This window comes from Fistularia commersonii, chromosome 16 (assembly GCF_037954325.1).
Source record: "Fistularia commersonii isolate RoL2024-O1a breed Wild chromosome 16, RoL_Fcom_v1.0, whole genome shotgun sequence".
In the NCBI taxonomy this organism is placed as follows: Eukaryota; Metazoa; Chordata; class Actinopteri; order Syngnathiformes; family Fistulariidae; genus Fistularia; species Fistularia commersonii.
In genome coordinates this window covers 3,610,320-3,628,178 of record NC_141299.1, presented here as the reverse complement: position 1 = coordinate 3,628,178, position 17,859 = coordinate 3,610,320, and the positions used below count along the sequence as shown (strand labels likewise).

The following is a 17,859-nucleotide window of genomic DNA, read 5'->3' as shown; positions in this document are numbered from 1 at the left end:
AATGCCTTCTCCAGATCCACAAAACACATGTAGACTAGTTGGGCAAACTCCCGTGCCCCCATGAGGATTCTGCTGAGGGAAAAGAGCTGGTCCATTGTTCCAGGACCAAAGCAAAAACCACTCTGCTCCTCCTGGATCTGAGCTTCAACAACCTCCGCTCCAGTGCCTCTCCTGAATAAACCTTACCAGGGAGGCTGAGGAGTTTGATCCCCCTGTAGTTGGAACACACCCTCTGATCCCCCTCTTTTAAAATCCCGGTCTGCCAGTCCAGCAGCACTGTCCCCGATGTCCACACAATGCTGCAGAAGGGTTTCAGCCAGGACAGCCCTACAGCATCCAGAGCCTTGAGGAACCTAGGGTGGACCTCATCCACCCCTGGGGCCCCACTACTGAAGAGTTTTTTGACTGCCTCAGTCAAATAGATGTAAATAGATGTGGCCATTCCAGAGTCCCCCTGGCTCTACTTCTTCATTGGAAGGCATTTCAATGGGATTGAATTATTCTTTCCATGGATCTACAACGTCCAGAGTTGAGGTCTCCAGCACCCCGCTCCCACTGTACACAGTGTTGACGCAGCACTGTTTTCCCCCTGCCTGGCCATGGTGTTTGTCATGGACAATCCATAACAAAACACTGCTTGGCTTAGATTTGGGGGGCGATTCCTCCCAATTACGCACTTCCCCAAATGATTTCCCCCAACGAGACCGAGCAGGTACTAACCAGCCAGAGGAGGAAGGGGGTTTGGAGCACATTCCAATCAATGGGATTCGAAAAAAGAAACAGGTGATCTCTGCACCTGCAATTTTTTTACTGCTGTCTGTTTAAAAACCACTTGCACCTTAACCTTCTCCAGGCAGATGTTGCAGATTTGCGACAGCCAAATATCAGATTTTTCCTGCAACTACAACTTAATTTGAGCCTGAGAGGGTTAACTTTTTTGGGACTTTGCAATAACCTTGCTCGCTCACTAACTTGCAGTTCTCTGTGATATTATCTATCATTTTTGTACTTTTACACTGGGTCTGAGAGAAACGCTAATTTAATTCTCTGTATGTGTGAAACATATGGCAGTATTGACAATAGTGCTGACATTGACTTGGCAGTACACTCACTCATACACATATATGCATACACACACACATAGACATATATATATAAATGTGTATACACACACACACACACGCAGGTACATCATCCACTCTTTGTTAGTTTGTAAGGCATTTTTATAATTCCTACCATATCAGTGTAGGTGGAACATGTAATGACAGCTACATTACTTTGCTGAACACTAAAAAAAAAACTCCTGATGATTTCTCTGCTTTTAATGAAATGACAGAAAAAGTTGCAACCTTTCAGCTCTCCTTCCCTCATTCTGCGGTTTGATAGAAGCGTTGCTCCCAGCTAAAATCAGCCTTTAATTGGCTGTCAATGGCAAGGGTCACAGCTGCTCACAGAAATAGGCAAGGGTGAATGAAGTCAGTTTCAAACTCTTGGCAGCTGGGAGAGTATTGGGCTCGATCAGATTTTTTGCTTGTAGATTCGGTGGTTTTATGTGTCGGTAGTGAGACAAAGCTTTTTTAAGGCCGGTAGAAATCAAAATGAGAATTTCTCAATAGGTCAGGAGTTATTTGGTATTGTCTATGTTGGAAACATTATCACATTATTTTACTTTTTGAGGAATAAACATATCAATTGCTGTGATGCTTCGATTGAAAGCATTGATTATTTTATTTTGGGCAGTTAAGATTTTCATTCCCTTTATCCAGATAATTTCGTGAGAGATTGATTTGTTGTGTTTGAATCCTGTCCTGAACACCATTGGCTAGCTCCCTGCAGGACCTCTGGCTTTTTTGACTTCTCACATCAACAAAAGCTGGAGTTTAGCATTGTGTTTTCACCTCTAGCTTCCTTGGAGAAATCTATTGATGCTGCTTTTTCTGACTTTTCTGTATGAGATTTTGTGGGTTCTGGTGACGGCTGGACATTTCGTCTGCTGCGTTCAACACGACTGGCCAATGTGATGATGTGGCACAAGACAATGTTTTTTCTAAAAGTCAGTGACCTGTCATAAAAACCTCAGAGTGAACAATTCCAGATTACCTAATGAGCCTAATAATATAACATAACAGCATATCATAATCAAAATAGGCTGAAAACACACTTGCTTAACGTAATGCAGTTTATCTGGCTTCTATTTTGTATTAATGAGGATAAGGGCTTGAATGACGTCATTAACATAACTTAATTTAAGCACTAATTTGACATTCATACACACTTGAATGTCTTCATTTTTTATTTATGCAAATAAAGACCTCATACATGTCAACACACACATACACATGCAAACACCATTTAGTTCTTAATTTAAGAGCTTCTGATATTCTTGTATATGGCTTCCCAAGCTGTGAACATCCAATACACAGCAGGGTATTTCTGATTCTGAAAGGTCATTGCTAACTGGGACTACATACAGCAGGAGTTAGAGAAAAAGAGGAAGGGAGAGCGATGAAGGGAGGGATAGAGAAATAGACACACAGACAAAAAAATGGTTGCCAACTTTTTGCAACATTTTTCAAGAAGAACATAAAATGAATTCAAATAGCTTTGGCTCAATAGCTCAATCAATGATACACACATGCTCTGTTTATGTCGCTCATTTCACACATTTTCATGTGAGTTATTTTTAATGCAATTTGGTATTAACTATTTGTTTACCATTTCTGATATTGTATTTGATTACACAGTTTTACCGTGCTTATCATTAATGGAACATGGCAACACGAGTGTCTTTTTTAAACCGATAGCCTGATTGATCCACTTTTTTCATGCCCTGATGGAATATTGCAATCGCTGAATTTTATGATCACAACATTTAAACTCTTAATATCTTACTCAAAAGAACTTCTAAGAAGTTTTGAAATAGTCACATTTTATCAGTTATGACTGAAACGTTTGTAAACTTTCACTATCAGCTGAAAAAGACCTTTTAAGAGCAGGGTGTAAAAACCAAAAAATGTTCAGCTCAAGGAACATTTCTGAATAGATTTGTTATCATACAGGGTAATTTTAAAATAATCGAAATTAATTTTCTTCAAACCACAATGGCCCTTCACAAAGTCCAAAGTTTTTCGATTACATTCAGCAGATAACTAATTCCTTGACCAGAAATGGAGTGATTTCCAGGGTTTTGCCGATAGATCTTCTGGTCAGTGGGAACTGAAATGCAATAGCAGTTATAATTAGACCTCAGATAATTTGTCATAAAAAAATAGAAAGGCATTATTTTGCACGACTTAAATTATCAAGAGTTTTTTTTTAAAACCTTTTTACAGAGCTTTATTGCTGAAACATGAAGCAATTTTTACTTTTTAATTTTGTTGTTGAACAGTACTTAATTTGATCATTTTAACCCACTTCTCTTTTTAAAAAAATGTATTTATTTATTTGCACTGGTCAACCCAACCACAGTCATTTCAGCAGTTGTTAAAATTTACCTGATCTCTTTTGTGTGATTACAAAACAAATAAATGGCATTTACTGCAAACCACATACATCTCGTTATATTAAAATGGTATCTGTAATAAATCTGTAATAGAAATCTGGCAGCCTCTGGCAGAAAAGGTTGTCAACATCCAAATGACAAATTTCCATGTGGAATTCTATCTACAAATAACAATTATTCTCAGCTTTAAACGCTTTGAGCCTTAAAATGAGAACATACTTGGGCTGTAAAAATGGCAAGTTGGTTATTTTCAAGGTTTTAAGTGAGTTTGTGTCATCGCCATGGAGGCAGAAGTCTTTGCTCATTTGTCCGAGTGGAAAGTATTGAGTGCGATGAAGTGTCACCAAACTAAAGTAAAAATCTGTCGGACAGGACAAGAACATTTTGGTCTGTTTTGATCTTGTTCTGGAATATTGGTATCAAAGAAATCAATGCTGATCATTGAAAGAGAGAATTAAAATACATCAATTTTTGAGACACCCACACACTCACAAATGGATGCTGTCCATTTCATTTTAATGCGGGAGTTAATTTTGGGATTTTCCATTGAGTCAGCAAAATTAGACAATCTTTCTTTACATTGTAGACGTACAAAATATTGTTGGAGCTGCAACATAGTGATGAATGTATGATTAATCTTTTCACTGTTTTACTCCCATAGAGGTGAATATGTTTATTTCAATGGCATTAGTGTGTCATCAGTTTGCTTGTTTTATACAATATAGTATTAAAAAGCAGATGACAGAGATGCTCCTGATGCCTTCTAAATCTGCTCGTGGCCATTCATTGGTTTTTAATAAAAGGATGTTGTGGTAAGGGAAACCATGTCCCAATATGTAAAACTGTGATTGCATTAGGATATATTGAAGAACATTTTGTATGTTGTGATTGCTCTAATTTTGTACGTCAACGCCGGAAATTTCAACAAATTTGGGGATTGTTTTAACTTAAAAAATGTTTTTACCGACGCATTGCAAAGTATATGAGTACTAATACTTGTAATGGCTGCTTTGGTGATTCGGTTAGCACTCCAATACCGCAGCTAATTTGCAATTTGCAGAGTGTGTTTCTGTGTGTGTCTGAGAGTGACAGTCAGAGAAAATGTTTCAAATCAGTTAAGATATATAAGCAAGTGTGTGACATGATGAATTGAGTGTTTCCTTGCATGATCTTTGAACAGGACACGTTGAATCGAACTTGAATTTATATTTGTGGCTAAAAATTCAACTCTCTACCAGGCATTAAGTCTCATATGTTCAATGCAGAGAATTTAAGCGTCCTTGTTTGGTACGGTGTGAGTTGCATTTGACTTTTAAATGGTAGATTTCAAACATACATGAAATTTAGCATACATGAAATAAAAATACTTTACTGTTTGTAAAGCAAGAGAAGTATTGCAAGAAATGATTCGCAATCCAACTCATTCTGTTCCGCTGGACTGAATTAAAACAAGTGATTTTATGACAGTCAAGTCAATAAAATTAGATAAAATGATTTAACATCAACAGGCCTATGTGCTTTCTGTGAAATATTAATGCGATGAAAAAAGTGAAATTATTGTCTTTACGCACAACCATCCTCTTCATTGTTATGAACCTGAGAGTCCTTTATAAGGGCAGATAAATTATATTGTTCCACACTGCTACCACTTACAGCAGTTAAAATTTGTTTTAGCGGCCTTCAGTTAACAAAGGCTGACACAGCACAGTGGAGACGCAGAAAGTACAGTTGTTTAATGAATAGTCAAAAACTTGAAACAAACGTGAGGATAAGAAAATCCCTCATGATACCATAGTCTTTTTTGCAAGTAGGCAAAGTAACACATTTATTCTTCCATGTGTACTGTCCTTTCTCAACTTCTAAACTTCTATTATGCAAACTACTGTTCCTTCAAAAATATAAGGAAACATTATATTTATCCATCAGCTACCTTCGAGGAGTTTCCACAGCGGTGTTTGACTCCATCTAATCCTCCCCTCTTCAAACTCCTCTACCTCACCAACTAACTTAAAGTTCTCCATTCCTCAATCCATATACACTGCTCAAAAAAATAAAGGGAACACTTAAAAAACACATCCTAGATCCAAATGAATGAAATATTCTTATGAAATACTTTGCTCTTTACACAGTTGAATGTGCTGACAACAAAATCACACAAAAATGATCAATGGAAATCAAATGTATTAACCCCTGGAGGTCTGGATTAGGAATCACACTCAAAATTAAAGTGTAAAAACACACTCCAGGCTGATCCAACTTGGATGTAATGTCCTTAAAACAAGTCAAAATGAATCTGTGTTGCTTCCTGAGTGGACACTATGATTTCACAGAAGTGTGATTGACTTGGAGTTACATTGTGTTGTTCAAGTGTACCCTTTATTTTTTTGAGCAGTATATTTCCTCTTCAGTCGTCCTCTTGACCTCCTGTTTGGTTCCCCCAACCTGAGCATCTTTCTGCCAAGATATTCACTATCCCTCCTCCATAAATATCAAAAACATCCCTCTGATTAACTCATTCCTGACCTGAAATACATTTATGCTACCTCAAACCTTTCAACAAGACTTTCTAGTTCCACTTTGACGCCCATATAGATAATTTAACAATAAAGAGCAAACACATTGAAAATAAACATTTGCATTGAAACATTTGCGCTGAATTTCTGTTAGAACTTTTGATGTTTTGTTTTTTTAGAAGCGAGCAATTTCCTTCATCTACTGACAACGTTGGTCACAGCAATGATGTAACATCATGTCAAAAAAAATAAACATTTTGTGTCTTTTGCTTTTTGTGTTCTGTTTCTTCTTATAGGTTAGGATTTCCAATGATGATCATGACGTGCATGATGGGCATGTGCTACCTGCTGGCCACTCACATTGGACTGGGATGGAACATGTAATCCACGGTTGCAACCCAGAGCCCAAGAGATTTTCTGATGTAATGTGATATTAACACATCAGATTACAAGCACTGTGTGTGTTTCAACACATGAAAGTGTCAGTGACCAAAAAAAATGCAGATTTGCAGAGAGTGGAAAGACGGGTGCTTTGACAAAAACCGGGACTAAAACATAAAAAAAAAAATATTAATATCTGTTTTGTTCTCCTGTTTGTCCTTGAGATTTACAGACTTTTTCAAAACTTGAACCCTGCGTTAGCATCAAAAACCCCTCTGGAATAAAATGCATTTGTATGGGACACAAATTCTTCCCCTTAACACTTTAGATGGTGCAAAGGATTAGTTGGTCCCTCCATCTCATGTCAAGTTGTAATTTATGTGGAGCCCTGTAGCGTGCATGGGGAAGACAAAAATGGTGGGTGAAATATATATGTTTATTTACACCAACACCTGTACCTGTGACACCAACCTGTCACTTGTACAATGAACAAACCCAGATATAAATATTAGCATTTTAAAGATTAGCTTCAAGTAAGCAAGAGTTAATTTCTCTCTCTAAAACATTCATTCCTTTCTACATTCATTGCCAAGTGACTTTTGACATTTCGGGCAGGCTGAGTAGAAGAATAAGTAATTGCTGGCAACCCAGATGGTCAATAAATTTGAATTTTGACATTACCAACATATTTCATCAAGTCAGCTATTGTTGGTTTTCAAAATGATAAGAGGTTGTCACACTTTTTAATTTATGGTACAGGAATAATATATAACTGTTAGTTTGTGAAACTTGAGATATTATTCACTCCCATGTTTTGAAATAACTTGCCCCCCTTATTTGATTAATTTGAATATGCAGCATAGCAGACCTAAGTCTATTTCAACTCTGTATGTCCATAAATGGGGACAATTGGGAATATTTAGAGAAAGTATTATTTTGAATCAGCTAAAACAAAACCCTTTGCTTTACTATACATATGTTCAAGGTACGTCTCACCTAGTGAAAGGGATTTTATAGTCATTGATGTCATTAAGGTAAATACCCAAATATAAATGCTCTTTATCTAAATCTGAAGTATAAGGAGCATGAAATAAGTCTTAAAGAAAGATGTTTTAAATAAAACAGATGTTGATTGCTCTCAAACATTGTACTGTGTACACAGAGATCTGATGTAAATTGATGATTCAGATTCTTTTACCATATTTAATACAGAAAGTTTTATCATGTGAGTGACCCGAGATTGACACGAAAATACGCTTCTGCGTTGTCCGGTGGAAACTATCGCCTGTTTCTGTTGAAGATGGAAGGATAAATAAAGATCAAACTACAGTGAACATGAGGAATAAAGTAAGATTTCTGGAAGTGTTCACTTAGTGGTGTTTGTCTCATTCTTGTTTAAACCTCTACCTGCAATGTCATATAAAACTTTCCAGCTTCTAAAGTTCTGCAGCCTTATGCACAATAGTTTTTGAAACTAGCAAAAAAATAAGATCATCAGAGCTCATAAAACTTCAGCTTTATTTGTAAAGGTTTTGGTTAAATGTGGGCTGGGGAGTTTGAAATGCTTTGGTGTTTAAAGCGGTTGATAATTGGATAAATTTAATGTTTGTGAAACTTGTATATCATACCTTACCTTTGTCCATGTGACTAGTTTTTATTTTTTATTGTTATGAACATACATTTACCAGGTCACACTTGTTCTAAAAAGTAGGAAATTTGAAAACTTGTTCACTGAAAGACCAGTGTTGTCTCTACTTTTGTCTTAACATACACTAAGGATTTCCAAGATACGGAGACCTGTACTAGATTCAAGATACAAGATTCAAAGTTTTTATAGTCTGGAAAGATGTTTTCCTGAGCAAATTCGTTCTTGAAATTCTTACCTTGCCATCCACATTAAATAAACGATTATCAACATATCATAGAAATGTGCAGGAAAATGCAAGCAGTGCATAAAACTGTAAACATGCAGAGCATTAAACAGTGTTATAGAATATAAACATAATGCACAAGGTCAGTTCCTGCCATTTTTGTATCTGTACTTAATTCATCACAACTCCACAATACAAGGCCTTTTTGATAATATGTGTTTCCCTAGTCATCAATGCTACAAGCATTTTAGCAGTGATACAATACCTTGAACAAATATGATTTTACTCTCCTTTGCGTAAGAGATAAAGATAAAATCAGCTCCTCCTCCACTCACATTATCTCGACCCCCATGTCTTCTACTTTTTACAAGACATTTGGTTTCTTTTCGAGAAAATCCAGGAGAGATTGGGACAAACTGAGACCAAATTTGGGAAGATCCAAGCAGGTAAATGTATCTAAATCAGTCATGATTTGAAAAGGACTACACATTAGTGATCATTTATTCTTCAAAGACCGAGAGTAGCTGTCACTGAAGACACACTCCCAATGATGTTCTCACTCTCATTATATCATCACAAGGCCCTGCAATGGACTTGCAGAGAGGTACTTCCTTACATGGTCTTGACAATATGGACCTTCCTTATATGTACCGCCCTATTTGTACTTCTAAATGCATGTATTGTTCACTCTTTGTACAAAAAGGGCCCACTATAACTAAAAAATGGGAGTCCTGCTGGAAAACAAGTTTCTCTCCCCTCCTTGTATATATGAACTAACTTCTGATACCCTAAGACTCATCCACCATGGGTTAGGAGATCAAGACCCAGGGGTCGCCACCACTACCTTGCCTCAAGACTGTCTTCAACAAGTGCTGCATGATCAAGTCTGTGTCCAGGGTTCACAAGGAAGCTGGACAACTTGGGAGGGAGTTGTCAACTGGAACATCAGCTGATCAGACCTGTGGACGATGCCTGGGTTCGCATGGCTTGGCTTCCTCCTTCGGACAACCTACAACACATTTCCCTGTTTCTGAAACCTCCACCAGTGGATCAGGAGCAAGGAAGGCTGCTACTTTTGCAATACCCACAACGCAAGCCTCCGCCAAAATGGCACTGCGAGAAGGTCTTAAGAAAGCTTACTAAGGCACTGGAGAGTTGTCAACAAGACAACCAAAAGTCATCACCAGCAGAGAATACCATCAACTTTGCCACAGAACCCAGGGAGCAAAGATATGGCAGTTCAGAGAAACACCTCGCCCAGGAGTGGGAAATGTGGGTTGACCTCAACAGGCAACTTCAATTCCCCACACAGATCACCCCCACATCTCTCCGCCCGACATTGCTGATTGGTCCACCAATACCAGGATGGCATACCTCAATGAACCAACAATTCCACATGAGGAAAGGATTGAGGTTGCCTTCAAGAACAAGAAGGACGAATTCTGCGAGCTGGCAGCCGAAATTGGGGAGGCTGGCTTGAAGGCCACCATCTACCCTGTTGAGGTGGGATGCCGAGGCCTTGTGGGACTGTCAACCACATACCCTTTGAAGGATGCAGGAGTGACCGTTGGGAAGCTGAAGAAAGCAGTTAAAGAGCTAGCAGAGGAGGCAGAGGAAGGCAGCTTTTGGCTCTGGCTGAGGAGGAGGGACGGGTGCTGGCGAAAGAACAACTAACCCTAACAACAGTGGCAGAGGGTAACACCCATCAGCTACAAGGAGTGGCAGGTTCCACCAACCATTATTATATGTGTTATTAATTATAATAAGTAGGCTAAGGTTGATTATTATTATCACTGACTTAATCTGTCCCAACCAGTTTGAGTTCAGCCAGGCATCCGTGGCCAGACGTTCTCAGAGCACATCATGCATTGTGCAAACAAATACAATTACATTCCAGAAACACTGACAATCAAGGATTTTGATTGAACGATAAAATGTTGTATAGACTTTTGACTATAGTCGGAAATCAAAAAATGTAATAACAAATTTGATTTTGTCTGTATATATATATATACAGACACATCACGGGCTGTCAGTTGAAGTTGGATTGTTATCAGTTAAAATTGTAACGTTTGGCGTAAAAACCATCAGTATTAATCTTGTCATTGACGTCACAGCGTACGGTCATCATAATGTAAATATCAAAGCATCATGCATGTCCAGCGGGCTGCCGGCTGGGAATGTTGATACAACAAACAGACCAAATATTTATCATGTAACATATAAATATGCAACATCTTTGTATTGCCAGCATAATATATCTGTAAAGTCCCAGATCATCAGGGCGAAAAAATCAGCTGCCTTCAGATAGGCTGTTGTCATCAATAAAATGACACAGTTTCCATTTGGTTGATAATTTTCCTTAAATCTTTTTGACTGCTACTTAATGACTTTATGTCACAAAGTAAATGGCATTTTGTATTCTAGAATATACAATATGACAGAATATGACTTGCGGTGTATTGTAACCCTGACAATACCGAAAAGAATATCGATATGTAAGATTGTTTTAACCTTACAGGATCCTTTTTTTTTGACCACATCTCATTTGAAAGTCTCCTGATGCATCACCATTACACTGCCCATAAACGCTAATCATTTCACATAACCATCATTTAATATGGCAGATGAGGTCTTAGAAAATGGATATAAAAGAAGTGTTGAACTGGAAACCGAGTCAGACTGTAGAATATGGTCGCTGCTGAACATATTGTATCTTAATTATTAGCCTTACTGTTTTTCCGGTGACGATATGAAATAATGAATTACTGAGGTACAATGAGCATTTATTCAAATCTTTCTAAGAAGTCTTTCCAAGGCTAATACTCTATTTAAGCAAGAAGGGATTAATGTGTTCGGCCCTCTGTAATTACAAAGAAGAGAAAAAGATTTTAAGAGGACTCATTTTACAGCCTATTTAAAAAATGTCCAAGATTCGATTTTGAAGATAGATTAATATAAAGAAAACTGAAATTGTAATGTCTGTCTTTAATCAATGTAATAGAACATTAGTCATTTTTAAAGTCTGTGAGTTAAGCTTACAAAGCCCATTATGAAATACATTATGCATTTATGTGCAATGAGTTACAACAAACTCTGTGATAAAAGGTAAATTATGATTTTAGATGATATAGATAAATATTATCGCTTATCATTTGAATACCATCCCCGTCTTTTCCCCATTTTGCTTTAGTTAAGTCACTTGAGCCGGAAACCAAATGTCTTATTACAACCTATGTCTTTATATAATAACAACAACAACAATAACAGTAATAATAATAAGGCATTTTATTTGAAGGCGCCTCTCTGTACAAAGGTTAATTCCCCCAAATCTTTAATAATGAGGCCACTTATAAACTCAGTTATCTGATGAATCAAAAAGTCCCCAAAAGATCTGGTTGCCTCTTGTACTGAATAATAATTGCCATTCCACTGGGCAAATATAATGTTAAAAAAATCATTAATGCCCTTTATTGTGTCATGGAAGTTAAACTGTGTGGAAAGAGTTTGCTGGTGGGAGTATTTGCTCTTACAAGAAATATCATAATCAACATATTTAAAAAGGCCTTAAAAATGATGCTGCCGACAAACAACCCCTTAATTCTCAGACACTGATCAATGCAGATAAATCGGGTTAATTTGTTGTCAGTTCTTGCTTTTGGGGCCAAATTAATCTGTTAATATATGGTGAGATTATTACTTATTACTTGTTGATTTAAAAAAAAGTTAAGACACTGCTATCTTTCATTCCATTCATACTAGGACTAATAATTACATCAATTAAATTAAATCTCTGTCTTGGAGATATATGCTAAATATACTATCATTTCTCTCATAGGTAGAGATTACTTTATTGTCCTAAATACGAATCCTGGATATTCTTTTAAAACAACGCACTCAACATATCTGGTTATTTTCAGCTGAGCACTGGTGTGTGTGTCTTGAATAGTGTCTGGCACAGCACATTTTAATTCTTATTTTGAAATAAAGGGATCTAAGAAACAATGAATATTAGAGATATTTGAATGTGGAGAGGAATCTTCTCTGTATGAGACATTAGATATTTTGATTGTTTATCTGCAGCCCTGCAGGGTCTCTATGACAGTAAGTTGTATTGATAATTACTGGAAAAAACATGAATTAAACATGCTTTTGATATCTTGTCTGACATTTTGTGTAAAAAGGGCTTGTCTGATATCTTAAAAACAAAAGCTAAACTTAGGACCTCTTTATTTGTGCACATTGCACATTGTGATCAAAATGGCATCATGAACCCATGCATAGGTCACGGCACAGTTTAGGTTTAATTTAAATGCACTTTTGTTGCTAGATTGGGAAAATGCAAGGGGCTTCTGTGATTAGTTGTAATTTTGTCGGATGAGATTTGAAATTGTGTTGCTGTAGAACTGAATAAAACAGTGCTAACAGCTTTGGTCAGGTTGGTGGAAAACATTTTATTAGGTACATTTTTGAGAAAATGAAACACAGAGGGAGGATGGCACGGCGGGACAGTAATAGCATTCCACACAGAAAGTTGGATTCCCATAAGGGGCCTTTCTGAGTGCTTTGCATGCTCTATCTGTGTTTGAGTAGGTTTGCCCCCGTAGTCCAGAAAATGCGGAAACTTGATCGGAAACGATTGAATATTGCACAAATGTGTGAATGAATCAATGTCTATGGAGGTTTTCACTTACCTGGGTCATGATTAATTCTTGTCAAAATCATTTTTATGGCAACTGGACTTGAATTTCCCCCCATGAAGACATTTCATCTCTCATAAAAGGAAGGAGTCTCTTGGTGAGAGTCTGCAAAGGAAGAAATTCAAGTCCAGTTACCATGAAAAGATTTCTACAAAGATGTTGTTTGTCTTTATATGCGGCCCTGCAACTGGTGACCGATCCAGAGTACAACCCGCCTCTTGCTCCAACATCCCTGCAACCTGTGCACGATCAGAGGTAGTGATGAATAAACACATGAAACCCAGAGGTGGAATGGATTCCTTCTGCGGTCCTCTTTTTTCACATACCAGTCCAAATTCAGACAATATAAGTACAAGTATAACATCAACTATATAAAACTTCTATCAATTACCACTCAAATTTGAATTTCACAGTCAATTTAACATTAAGTTGACTTCATCAATAAAAGTTCAAGGTCGGCTTAAGGTTTGCAAAAAGTTCCATCTTCTGATCCAGTCTGGCTGCCATGAAAAGTAAAAAAAAAAAATGGAAATTATGGAAAAGTTGAGTCAAAAGGGATTTTTGAACATTACAAAATATTGGAGCACAGCTGGGCGCCACGACTGAGCAGCTGCTGACCAAAAGCTCAGAATCTCCTGTTCATTTTTATCCACTAAATCGTTAAGGCAGAATATTTTAATGATTAGCAAGTTGAACCAGACAGAATCGCATTGGAATATTTTTGGCTTCTTGGGCAAAAGAGCTCACCCCTATTTTCAGATCAAGATTTAGCAGGCTTGCACTCCAATAGAAATCCTCATTGTTATTCTTTTCAAATACAAAAACCAAAGGTTTCATCTTGTGTAGGCTCTGGAGTCACTTCCTGGATGAACCAAAGTTAAGATTGGAGCTGATCAAAACTCTCCTAATAATAGAGAATTTGCATATCTATGAAGAAAGCATCACATTCTGAGAGACTTGTTGTTTAGAAACATGCACGAGGTAATTGGACAAATGGGCAATAAGACTGCTTGGCATCTGCTTAATTTGATTTCTTATCAAGCCATTGTGTGCATAACGAAACAGAGATGGGTGTCAGTTGAAGTCAACACTCGTGCGGGGTTAAACTTACAGCGATTGCTTTGTTTACGTTCCCTCTTCAAGTTTCAGATATATTCTTTAGATTTACAATTGTGAATAGGACTGATGAAAGGAAAGCCAAGAAGATAAGTTTTTGATTTAGAAATGTGTTTGACTGACAGTAACTACTTGCCCTACACAGTTTATTCTCTGCTAATAACATATAACATAATAACATATAATACACCAAAGAAAGTTATGGGCTACATCCTGTATCGGCTGGTGATACAATGTGTTACTATGAGTGGAGAAAGAGGAAAACCAACAGAACCAACACTTTCTATCAGAGGCAGTGATCTATTTTTTCACCAGAACATTGCTAGAATAGAGGCTATGTCCTCATGATAGATTCATTATCGGAAATTTTTTGTTCCACGGGTAAACAATTGCCAGGGTGAAGTCACCGGCATAGCGTATTACCCTGCCAATTTCAGTGGTATATTCATAAAGAAGTGATGTTGTATGCTCCTACATAAATGGTATAATCCTTTCCGTTGTATTTCCTTATTCCTTCTTTTTTTAAAAGCATTGTGAAATTGGACAAATACCTCTCAGGATTTGCCTTCAACTAGCTTCAATGTTGCTCTTACAAGGCTCTTGCGGCAGGATGCCGTACCACGCTGTGATGCAGCCGCGATGGTGCCCCTGTAGAAGTTGCTCATGATAGGGGGCGGCTAGCCGCTCAAAGCTCTTCATGAGGATGGGAGTGAGCGCAGCTGGAGGGCAAACGATGAGGCAGGAGAAGATAACTTCTTCAGGACTAGGATGATGGTTGTAGGTTTGAGGCACTCTGGTAGAATAGCCTGACTCAGCGATGTGTTGGGTATGTCTGTGAGGACATATGTGAGTTCCTCTGCATAGTCTCTTAGTACCCAACCAGGTATGTCATCAGGACCTGGGGCTTTGCGCGTGTTGATCCTGCCAGGGGGTCTTCTCACGCTGTCCGGGGACAGTGTCAGTACTTGGTTGCTGGAAGGGGGTGTTGTCGCCTGTGCAGGGGTGCTGTTTCGTGCCTCAAAGTGAGAGAATACCACGTTCAGGTTGTTCAGCAGAGAGGTGTGGCTGTCGTGGTGCGGGTCTGTGAGTGTCTGTAGCCTCGCCACAGGCTGCCAGTGTCTCTGCTGCTGCTAAAACGGTGGGCAATCCTTCTTGTTTACTGCCTCTTAGCCTTCCTTATACCAAGGGACAAGTTGGCAGTATTCCAAGCCTTCAGGAGTTGGTGGACCTCGCCTGTCAGCCATGATGGTCTTGGTGTCTGTAGCATCATCCATACGCTTTGTGTTTTGTGCTGTAACAGATGAGGTGTACTCCTGGACTTACGGTCACACCTGTATTTGCTTGTGAACGGGTCTGGTATATTTGACCAATGGTCTGTATACTGGCATTAGCATGACAAGGATGTGATCGGAGGCACCAAAGTGGGGGAGAGGTAGGGCCCTGTAACCTCCGTTTGGGCGGTGAAGACATGGTCCAGTGTTGTTTACCCGAATGGGAAATTTAATATGCCGAAATATGGTTAGGGAACCCATTCTTTGGGTCAGCGTGGTTAAAGTCCCCAGCCAGGATGAGGTAGGCTCCTGGGTCAGCTGTCAGCTGCTCACTGATGTGCTGGTGGAGCTTGTTTAGAGTGTCCAGCCTGGTGCTGTTGTTGGGTCTCGGAGGGATTTAAACAGCCACAAGCAGTATGTCCGTGTATTCCCTCGGCAGGTAGAACACCCGGCACCTTATTGCCATAAATTCCACCAGAAGGGAGCAGTGTTTAAAGATCACAACAGCATCAAACCACCAGGCGTCGCTAATATTAACACCGATCCCGCAGGCACGGGTCTTACCTACCTCCATCGACAAGGGCGATGTCTGCATGACAGCGTATTAGCCAGGTGAGCTGGACGGTGCTGTCTGGGATGCTTTCAGTGAGCCACGTTTGCACAAACAGGAAGACACAGCACTCCTTCACAGTCTTCATGCTGTAGTATTCTGGAGTAGACGGATATGGTCCAGTTTGTTGTCCAACGAACGAATGTTGGACAACATGATTGTGCAGATGGCCAGCTTGTTTGGGTTAGCCGTGAGCCTAGTCTGGACCCCTCCGCGCTTACCCCTCTTCTGCTTCCTCTCGAGCCGGCTTCGACGGCAAGCGGGATAAATGTAGCCAAATGTAGAATCGGAATACAAAACTTCAACAAATATTTTCTCATGAATTTTGATTTCTGAGATATTTTTTACCAAATTGTTGCCTTGGAACAGCCAGGCTCTTAACTTTGAGACCTACATGGTGTTATCTTCAATCTTCAGCGTTTCCCTTCCTCTGCAAACATGTGGTCACCAAAGGAAGACCATGAAAACAATGTTTATATCCCCAAATTTTCCCCTAGCTTTTCAATAATTCAGTGGAAAAGAATGGAATGACACTGTCCTTCCTATCTTGAATAAGCTGGCGCTGCTTTGTTTTACACCAACTCTGCAAAACTGTAACCTTCTAATTGTATGTTCGCTTTTTGGGGAAATTATATGTACAGACACAAATTTTATATTGCATGATCATTTGTAGTGTAATTTTTTTTTTCTTCCTGGCACCACTATTTTAAATAATACCTTATCAATACCAGTTCAGTATCAAGCTCCACAATGAATCTGTCACTATTCTGGTCATAAAAAGGAAGAAGTAATCGTGTGTGAAATGAGAATTTCTTTCATTTTAAATTATACTGTAATTGGAAAGATTAAATGGAATTGAATGGTTTTTGATGGGGTAATTATACATTTCCCCAAGCATGTAGCTTTTCCAAATGATTTTAGCCACACAAAAGAATTCTAAAGAATCATTATTTCACATGTGCATGACACGGATGGAATCAGGATGTTTGATGAATACAGATTTATGTTGTTCAATTGAGAAAATGAATTAGTAAAGACACTCTTACTTCTGTAAACACGGTCAAAAGTTTAAAAATGTTTTTGTACCCTTCGAACAGTGGCATGGGATTAGATTCAATTCTGATATGAAGAGCAGCTCCAAAGTGGAATGTTTCTTATTCAGGAAGGAAAATTTGCTCTTAAATTGGCTCCTTCCAAACAGCAAATCTAAAAAGCTGTACATTTTTGTCTTGTTTCCAAAACATTCATGGAATGATGTCTTAAATGGTGAAAGCAATGTTGTACTTTTTATCTTGTTGTACAAATGTTTTTCGAGCTCTATAAATAAGAAAAAGTAAGTCCTTTCTTAATTGAATTAAAAATATTCATTTCATATTTAACCTTTCCCAAACGTGGGTATTGATACCTAGAAAAAAATATACTTATGGTTTTGTTAAACGATGATCAATTTGTAATTGTAAATTTCTTTTTTGTACAATTCAATGACTAAACAGTTACTTCTCCATTCCTCATTCTAAAAAAGTTCATAATTTCAACTTTTGAAAATGTTTAAATTTTAGATTACTAAAATGTTTTTGTAAAGCCCCAAAACTCACTGTTCAAACTGCGCCAGTGTCTTCGAAGCCATTCCATTGTCAAATCCTGTTCTTAGCAAAAGTAAAGAAGAATCTTCTCTCCAGTAACTTTCTGTCAAAAAGTCTGTGAAGGTCTCAGTCATCTAAGTCATGGAGAATTCTTGTTGATCTTCTTTGCATTTTCTGTCAGAAATGTTGTTTTTCCTTGCACTAGTTCTATAACATTGATGAAATAAATTATTCAGCGATATATGGTTAAAAAAATGTTCATAAAGTCTTGAAGCATTAAAAAAATGTCACAAATGACAACAGTAAGTCTTG

General features: G+C 38.2%; 1 protein-coding gene across 1 annotated transcript in view; it reads left to right on the top strand.

Annotated features, from left to right (window-relative positions):
* Positions 1-7,741, top strand: part of oca2 (oculocutaneous albinism II) — a 43,118-nt gene extending 35,377 nt beyond the window's left edge. The window contains exon 24 of the mRNA XM_086161779.1: positions 6,312-7,741. Coding sequence (XP_086017905.1) covers positions 6,312-6,399 — 88 coding nt within the window. The 3' untranslated portion in view covers positions 6,400-7,741. The remainder of the gene's footprint in view (positions 1-6,311) is intronic.
* Positions 7,742-17,859: the final 10,118 nt, after the last annotated feature.